General features: G+C 40.4%; 1 protein-coding gene across 3 annotated transcripts in view; it reads right to left on the reverse strand.

The window, feature by feature from the left end:
• The window catches only part of LOC138676356 (stimulated by retinoic acid gene 6 protein-like), a 128465-nt gene extending 121648 nt beyond the window's left edge, over positions 1 to 6817 (reverse strand). For all 3 annotated transcript variants that reach the window (XM_069765560.1, XM_069765559.1, XM_069765558.1), the window contains exon 1: positions 6712 to 6817. In XM_069765560.1, coding sequence (XP_069621661.1) covers positions 6712 to 6737 — 26 coding nt within the window. In that variant the 5' untranslated portion in view covers positions 6738 to 6817. The remainder of the gene's footprint in view (positions 1 to 6711) is intronic.
• Between the last annotated feature and the right edge of the window lie 2339 nt (positions 6818 to 9156).

The raw sequence follows: 9156 nt of genomic DNA on the forward strand, positions 1-9156 counted from the left end.
CCACATAGTCCTACAGACATTACAATTTGCCCCATATATTGCTCCATATACTATAATGGGCCCCATATAATGCTCCATACAGTATGAGCCCCATATATTGCTCCATACAGTATAATGGCCCCACACAGTGCTCCATGCAGTATAATGGGCCCATATATTGCTCCATACAATATAATGATCCATAAAGTAAAATGGGCCCCACATAGTGCTCCATACAGTATATAATGGCTTCCATATAATGCTCCAGACAGTATAATGTGCCCCATATAATGTTCAATACAGTATAATAGGCCCCATATAATGCTCCATACAGTAAAATGGGCCCATATAAGTTTCAAACAGTGTAATGGGCCCCATATACAAGTGCTTCTCACAAAATTAGAATATCAAAAAGTTAATTTTCATTTCTTCAATACAAAAAGAGAAGTTCATATATTATATAGCGTCATTACAAATAGAGTGATCTATTTCACGTATGTATTTCTGTTAATATTGATGATTATGGCTTACAGCCAATGAAAACCCAAGAATCATCTCAGTAAATTAGAATACTTTATAACACCAGCTTGAAAAATTATTTTAAAATCCGAAATGTTGGCCTACCGTAATGTATGTTCAGTAAATGCACTCAATACTTGGTCGGGGCTGCTTTTGCATCAATTGCTGCATCAATGCGGCATGGCATGGAGGCGATCAGCCTGTGGCACTGCTGAAGTGTTATGGAAACCCAGGTTGCTTTTATAGAAGCCTTCAGCTTATCTGCATTGTTGGTCTGGTGTCTCATCTTCCTCTTGACAATACCCCATAGATTCTCTATGAGGTTAAGGTCAGGCGAGCTTGCTGGTCAAGCACAGTGATACTGTTGTTTTTAAACCAGGTATTGGTACTTGGAGAATGAAATTTCCATCTCCAAAAAGCTTGTCGGCAGAGATAAGCATGAAGTGCTCCAAAATTTCCTGGTAGACGGCTGCGCTGACTTTGGTCTTGATAAAACACAGTGGACCTACACCAGCAGATGACATAACTTCCCAAACCACCACTGATTGTGGAAATATCACACTAGATCTCAAGCAGCTTGGATTGTGGCCTCTCCACTCTTCCTCCAGACTCTGGGACCTTGATTTCCAAATTAAATGCAAAATTTACTTTCATATGAAATCACCACCTAGGACCACTGAGCAACAGTCCAGTTCTTTTTCTCCTTGGTCCAGGTAAGACACTTTTTGCGTTGTCTATTGGTCACGAGTGGCTTCACAAGGAATGCGACACTTGTAGCCCATGCCCTGGATACGTCTGTGTGTGATGTCTCCAGCTGCAATCCACATCTTGTGAATCTGCCTCAAATTTTTAAATGGCCTTTCTTAACAATCCTTTCAAGGCTGCGGTTATTCCGGTTGCTTGTGCACCTTTTTCTACAACATTTTTTCCTTCCACTCAACTTTCCATTAATATGCTTGGATACAGCACTCTGAACAGCCAGCTTCTTTAGGAATGATCTTTTGTGGCTTACCTTCCTTGTGGAGTGTGTCAATGACTGCCTTCTGGACTCCTGTCAAGTCAGCAGTCTTCCCCATGATTGTGGCGCCTACTGAAAAAGACTAAGGAACTTTTTTAAATGTTTAGGAAGACTTTTCAGGTGTTTTTTTGTTAATTATTCAAATTTACTGAGATAATGACTTTATGGCTTATTGCCAATGAAAACCCAAATCATCAACATTAACAGAAATAGACACTTGAAATAGATCACGCTGCTTGTAATTACTCCAGATATGACTTTCACTTGTTGTACTGAAGAACTGAAATAAATGAACTTTTTGATGATATTCTAATTTTGTGAGAAGAACCTGAATTACTCCATACAGTATAATGGTCTCATATAATGCTCCATACCATATTATGGGTCCCTATAATGCTCCATGTCATATAATGGGTCCCATATTAAGTTTCATACAATGCTCCATACAGTATAATGGGCCCCAACTAATGCTCCATGCAATATATAATGGCCCATATATTACACCACACAGTATATAATGAGCCCCATATATTGCTCCGTACAGCATAATGGACCCATAAAGCGCTCCATAAATTTAAAAAAAAAACAAAAAACAAATACTTCCCGTTCCCGGCAAGTCGGTTTTGCTCGGGTGACTTCAGAGTCTCTGCACTGCTGACCACAGAGGGCATGCTGTAGGGACGTCATTGTGACCTCTGCCCTGAGACATCACAGATGCTGAAGACACAGCAGCTGCCAGCCCTGGTTGTTGCACCAGGTTAGATCTCAGTGAGTGCCCCCTGCTTCCTGTCTGTGATTTTAAAGGGTCGAAGCCCCTAAAATGTTTTTTTTTCCCTTCTCTCTCTCAGGCCCCCCAGGCATTTCACCGGTACCCCACCAAGCCATTCTGACCCTGTGCACAATCATATATGCAAACACACAAACACATATTAGGAGTGGTTCTACATAAGTGAAGCAGGCACTCGCCTTTCTCCAGCTTGTCTCCTTTCCGACCCTCATGCTTGATTGATGCTCTTCTCCAGCTGGAAGCTGGGAGTGCAAGGCGCTATGTGACATCACTTTAGCAGACACGGCCTCTCCCAGCATACTGCGTGGCCTTGTTTGTTAACTATGATGCTGCTGAGTTTACACACTAACATATTAAGTGGATAACTAGAGTTTGACAGGCAATGGTGAAAAATTTGGACCTGGTCCCACAGATGCATGTTGGTCAGATGTATGTGCTCTTGCAGTGTTCAAGATCATAGAGACATTTGTGTCGCCCCCCATATATTTTCCCACCAATCCTGGCCCCTTCCTGGTATAATGTCACCCATCCTGGGCCACTTCCAGTAATGTCCCCATTTTGAGCACCTTACTGGTGTAATGTCCTCATTTTGTTGCTCTTCTCCAACATATAAAAATAAATGATTCTTCTTACCTTCCTCTGCTCTTATGATGTTCGGCATCCTATTCTATAGCCAGTGCAGAGGCCAGCAGCTGACTTTTCCCTTCCAGCTGCAGGTGGCAGATGGTGTCACTGCCATGTGCTCCCTCTGGTGGGCATGACGACATCAGCTGCCAGCATCTGAATGGCCGATTAAGTGTATTGCAGTGCAGTGAGCCGGAGGGTCTTCACGCCACAACATATTTTAGCTGAACGTGCATCATCAGTTGCACGTTCAGCTGAAATAGGAACTGGTGTCGGTGGGTTCATCTCCAGCATGGGTACAGTGCCGGCCCAGCTAATGTAGCAATGGCTAGTGTAGGAGAGGATGGGGGTGCATATGCCCCTCTGCCCAGCCCCCCACATTTGCCATAGACTTCAATGCAAGTCAACTGTGACATGGAACTAGAGTGCAACTTGTCTGCAAGGTGGCTGCTTCATTTACAACAAATTCAGAGCTCTAAAATAGTCCGTGAGCAAGTCGCAGACAAGTCGCTTAAATTCTTTTCTGAGAATTGCTATCTCGAGACGCATCACTGTGCAGCCCTTTGACTCAATTAAAATCAAAAGGATGTCAAACAAAGGAAAAGTATTAAAACCAGGTCAGAAAGGAGTATTTACCCAACCAAATCCATGTGATCTCTAAAGGCCAATTACTGTCCACCTGGGGGGGGGGGGAAGTTGAAGGCCGCTGAAGCTAGTGATTGATTACTGCAGTCACATGGCCTTCTATGTCTCCTGTCCTTTGACATCATGGTTAAAGCAGTAAATTGAGACTGAGAAGCATTGGGATGGGCATTGTGTGGAATCGCTGAAGTATGCAAATTCTTTTTAATTAACTTTATTTTCTTCACACACCATTCCGAGTGGTTTTAAAATATAATCCTTCCTCAATGGATAATTTCAAAGTATCTTACTGAAAAAGTATCAAATACTGTGTGATGAATGAAAACTAATATATTACAAAACAAGAGCACCAACTCCTAATACACAAGCATGGTGCCACTGCTGCAAATATAATAAAAAGTGCATCATTAGGATGCAAAGGACCCTATAGCACTGCCAGGAATGCCTGTTTCATTACTTGTTGACAGTAATCTGAATTGTAGCAATAGATATGTCATTTATCAGAACTGCTGAACAAATAAGAATCCGCCAAGCGTCACAAGTCAACAGAAAGCCAACAAAATATTCTTTTCCAATAAAAGGGCGGACATTTTTACATCAAAGTGGGCCTCATTAGGTTTGGGCTACAGTAGCTGTAGTTATACCCAAGAAAGGGTAGCATCTGGGTGAGGACTGTAGTATGATAATGATCATCTATTTGAATGTCCATTAGTATAGAGAGTATCTTATAGGAGGAGATTTCTAAACACAAATGCAAATAAATGCAGTGATATGTTCCAAAATAGACAATTAGATCTTAGCTTTCATGTTTCTTGCACAATACAATAATGAAATTAACTTCTCCACTTTGCTTTTTGATTAGATTTAGTAAATTTCTGCCTCCAGCCTAGCACCTGAACAGAGGAACCGCTGTCCATAAATGACTGTATGAGTGAATACATAATACCATTACATGACATCCTTATTTGATGTTACAATTGTTCCAGGTTAGGCTTCTTTCACACTTCCATCGGTACGGGTCCGTCGCTAAGCGTGGGGCCAACGTACCGACGCATGTTGTGAATTCTTTGCATGACGTGGGCAGCAGATGCAGTTTTTCGACGCATCCACTGCCCATTCTGCAGTCCGGGGAGAAGGGGGCGGAGTTTTGGCGCGCATGCATGGTCGAAAATAGCGGACGCGACGCACAAAAAAAGTTACATTGAACTTTTTTTGTGACGACGGTTCACCAAAACTCGACAGATCCATTGCACGATGGACGCGACGTGTGGCAATCCATCGCGATCCGTCACTAATACAAGTTCATGGGCAAAAAACGCATTCTGCGAGTACATTTACAAGATCCGTTTTTTGCCCTAAACGACGGATTGTGGCGGATTGCAAATGACGGAAGTGTGAAAGAGGCCTAACAGTTATAATTGTTATATTTGTGGACTACTAAAATTACCATATACACCGACGAACCAAATTGTAACAATGTTTTCAACTTTTGACTTCCAGGCTCCATATCTCACCATGCACTAGTCTACTTCGAATCTGAGACTGCCATCATTTTAAAGACAATCATCTTGGCTATCTCATACATAAATTTGACTTGTAGCTATTTAGCATATGATTAATTATGCAGATTCTTGTAACGTCACTGCATTGTTACTGTTTTGCTCCTAAAAATCTAAATATTTATTATTTTATTATTATTTTGTGTGCCGGTGCCTGCACACAAGAACGCTGAATACACTGACCATAGAGAGAAGGAAAAGGTACAGATTGTGGAGTGAGTGGAGGGTGCCTGAGCAGGATTCTGGAGCCACAACTGCACGTCACAGGTCAGTGTGATATGCATGGGTGGTAGTATAATGAAGAGCGGAGGCAGGGATTTCTTCCAGGCACCGCACGCACCAGAGCCTGGAAGAAATCATTAGCATAATGAAATAAAAGCCTACTTCTGCACATCTAGACAGCAGCTATGAGGCATACAGGTACCTGTATGCCCATAGTAATAGCTGAAAAGTGTCTCAGGGGGTGATGGATTCCCATTTGCCTCTTGTGAAACAGGGTGATCACACGGCACATTTATGTAGATAACTGAGCCAACGATAATATACACAGACCATTTCGACAAGGAGATAAATTGACTAAAAACATTAGCATAAAGTAACACCTTCTAGTTCTATCCCAATACCTTACATAGTGAAGTTAAGCAATTGCTCTACATTCTTTCAATATCAATCCCCTACAGATTTCTGGTTCTCTTCATAGGAACTTTACATCATGCAATGATCACACACATTCTTTGCATTAGAACGCAGTTCTGATACACACAAATTATTCTGTTACCTATGTATCCATCACATTTTTAAATCCTTGGAAGTAATGAACATTCTTAACAAATGACTCGTAAATCCATATGAGATATTGATACAGAAAGTGTCTAGAAAAATTGTAAAAAATTGCACAAAATGAAAAATGACAATGAAGTTGTAACACCATGTAATTTTCATTAATGATAAAGAATACTTTAGTATTTTATTACAATGTTTTAATCTAATACATTGGGAGATATTGGATACAAATTAATTAAAACATTAGAACTGTAACAATATTTTGTATGGGTTAATTGTCCTCTATTAAGTTTACTAGCTAGCGATAAAAGATCTGACAGTGAAAAATTCATTTCGCATTTGTAGGTGTAAATATATATGTTTGCATGTATAATTTCAAGTTTCTTATGTATTCATTTTTAATAAAAAAAGATTGCAAAAAATAAAGATAAAAAGTACTTGAGAGTGTATGGGATATGTAACACACACCACTCACGTCTGTCTTCAGACACGAGAAAAGATGTCAATACAGTTAGTCCTTTACAATACACCAAGAAGGAGGTTATCTTCAGAAACAAAAAAACGTAGCAACAATTGTTAACATATCATCTGGTTTATTGGTAAATGCAGGAGATATTAAATGGAGTACAGTAAGGAGTTAAAAAGGAGCTCCAGCACATAGATGGCATTCAGGTCACACTTTTGGGGTCTCTAAACTTCTTATTAAACCAGTCCAAATATTACACGGAAACATTATTTATGTGTAATATCTAAAGGTTCCATTACACAACGGTATACATCACTCATCATTCTGTACTCACACTTCATAGGTAGGAACAGACTCCATGGGTTCCTTTGGCTGCTGCTGCTGTAGTAATGGGTCACAAGGTGTGACTGCAATGTGCTTCCAGCCAGGTGAAAAGTAAAACACTGGGAATGTGTGTTATCAGCCGGAAACTGATGAAAACATTACCAGTATGATTTGTTAAAATGTGGCCACACTAGTTGACATTTATTATGTATGTCTCACATGTGCTTTGTGTATACATAATCTAAAATCAATAGAAGAAAAAATCGTAAGATTTCACACCGGGTCATTGTGCAATAAAAAATTACAAATAAAACACAAAACTATGTTTGCTTAAAAGCTGAACATTCCGCCTTTGCAAGAGCTTGTTCACGCATTGTGTTTTTACTGGATTTTTTTTACGTTCTTAGGGCAGACAAAATGCAGCCTTTGACAGTATTAGCAAAATGAATGAGATTTCTAAAAAAAAAATTCCAAAATCTTTTTTTTTTTACCTGGGGTGCTTTATTGTAAAATGCAGGATGACCATTCTTCCATGGTTTTAATGGCATTTTCCCCCAGCAGCAAAAATAAAAAAACATCGCAAACATCAAAATGCACATTTAAATACATTATGGCTTATGCATTTTTCAGCAATAGGTCTGTTATTTCTGCAGAAAAAAATGTAGCAAAAGAAGCTGAACATATCCTAAACCAAAAGGGAAAAAAGTAGTTTTAATTATTGGCATATGATATGCAACATCAAGTAGAGAAATTGTGGAATTGTACGCCAAGGTTGAGGAATAATATCAAATTCAAATTTTAATATACAACAAATTCTATCACAAGTGTAACAATGTCAATTAGTCTTCACTTAAAAGGGAGATATTACAGACTTTAACTTAAATATTAGAAATGGCTAGGCTTAAAAAAAAAAAACATGGCCCTATCATGAGTTGTCAACTAAACTTTCTAGATACAAATCCAAGGTAGAGTGATACAGATATTGGTTGTTCCCAGTCAGCGGATTGTAAAATTATGTGCAAGCATAGACAAAATGAGAAAGTTATCAAGAAAAACATATGGTTGGCTTTAAAATAGCAAAAAATAAAGGAAAAATAAATGGGCAGAAACAGGAGTCAATGTTTGCAACGTAACTGTAAAAAATCACTTGAATGAAATCCGATTTACATATAGAGGAGCCAAATGAAAACCAGCATTAATAAGAGAAGAAAGCAAAGAGAAATTCAACTCAAAGAAGCAATATGTATGCCTGAAAGTGAGAATTAATTGTGAATCATGAATATGAATTCGCCAAGGAGATGATCTGGATTCCTAAAGAAAACAAATCCAGGCGTAGTACCATTGAGACGGACAAAAGAATGAGGGTACAGTATACTGCTCACCTACGGCAGTTGTTCTTTGGGAACAATACCCTGCATACACCAAATGTCCAAAAGGGGTTTCTGCTGTCAATTCCCGAGGTTTAGACTCCCAACAGGTAGAAATGTTTTGAAAAGACAATTAGGATCAGCATCAGGAGACTGAGAAACCAATTAGGCTGACAGAGAAGCCATCAGGAGGCACTTGTAAGAGCAGCACTTGAAGATTTTGAGACAAGGTAGAAATGCGTAACTCTTATGCCAATAAAGTCTATGGCCTTGAATTATTAAGGTTGGCATTTCGTACACCGTCCAGTATTAATGAGGGATGAACAGAAATAACATGCGCCCAATTCATTAAGAGTTGCATGCCACTTAACCCCTTCCCGACCTGACAGCATATGCGTCATGAAAGTCGGTGCCAATCCGACCTGTGGCGCATATGTGCATCACAGAATGATTGCGTTCCTGCAGATCGGGTGAAAGGGTTAACTCAAATTTCACCCGACCTGCAGGGACTGGGGAGTGGTACTTCAGCCCAGGGGGGTGGCTTTGCCCCCACGTGGCTACGATCGTTCTGATTGGCTGTTGAAAGTGAAACAGCCAATCAGAGCAATTACTATTATTACAATCCAGCCATGGCCAATGCTGCAATATCATCGGCCATGGCTGGAGACCCCGATCTGCCCCTAACTGACGGCAGCAATCTGCCACCGCTGTCAGTGTTTCCTACCCCTCCGTCCTGTTCTCCTCTGGCCTCCTCTCCCCTCCACCCCCCTGTCCTCCCCTCCGCTCTCCGATCCCACCCAACATACTTACCGAGTCACGGTGTCCCTTCGTCTTCTCCTATGGGCGCCAACATCTCCCAAAATGGCGAGCGCATGCGCAGTGCGCCTGCCGAATCTGCTCGCCGATTCATTCCAGGTACATTTTGATCACTGTGATAGAACCTAATACAAAAAATAGTAAATAAACCACCCCCTTTATCACCCCCATAGGTAGGGAACATAAAATAAAGATTATATTTAATTTTCCACTAGGGCTAGGGTTAGAATTAGGGTTAGAGTTGCAATTTGGGTTAGGGCTAGGGTTAGAAT

This window comes from Ranitomeya imitator, chromosome 4 (genome assembly GCF_032444005.1).
Source record: "Ranitomeya imitator isolate aRanImi1 chromosome 4, aRanImi1.pri, whole genome shotgun sequence".
Lineage (NCBI taxonomy): Eukaryota > Metazoa > Chordata > Amphibia > Anura > Dendrobatidae > Ranitomeya > Ranitomeya imitator.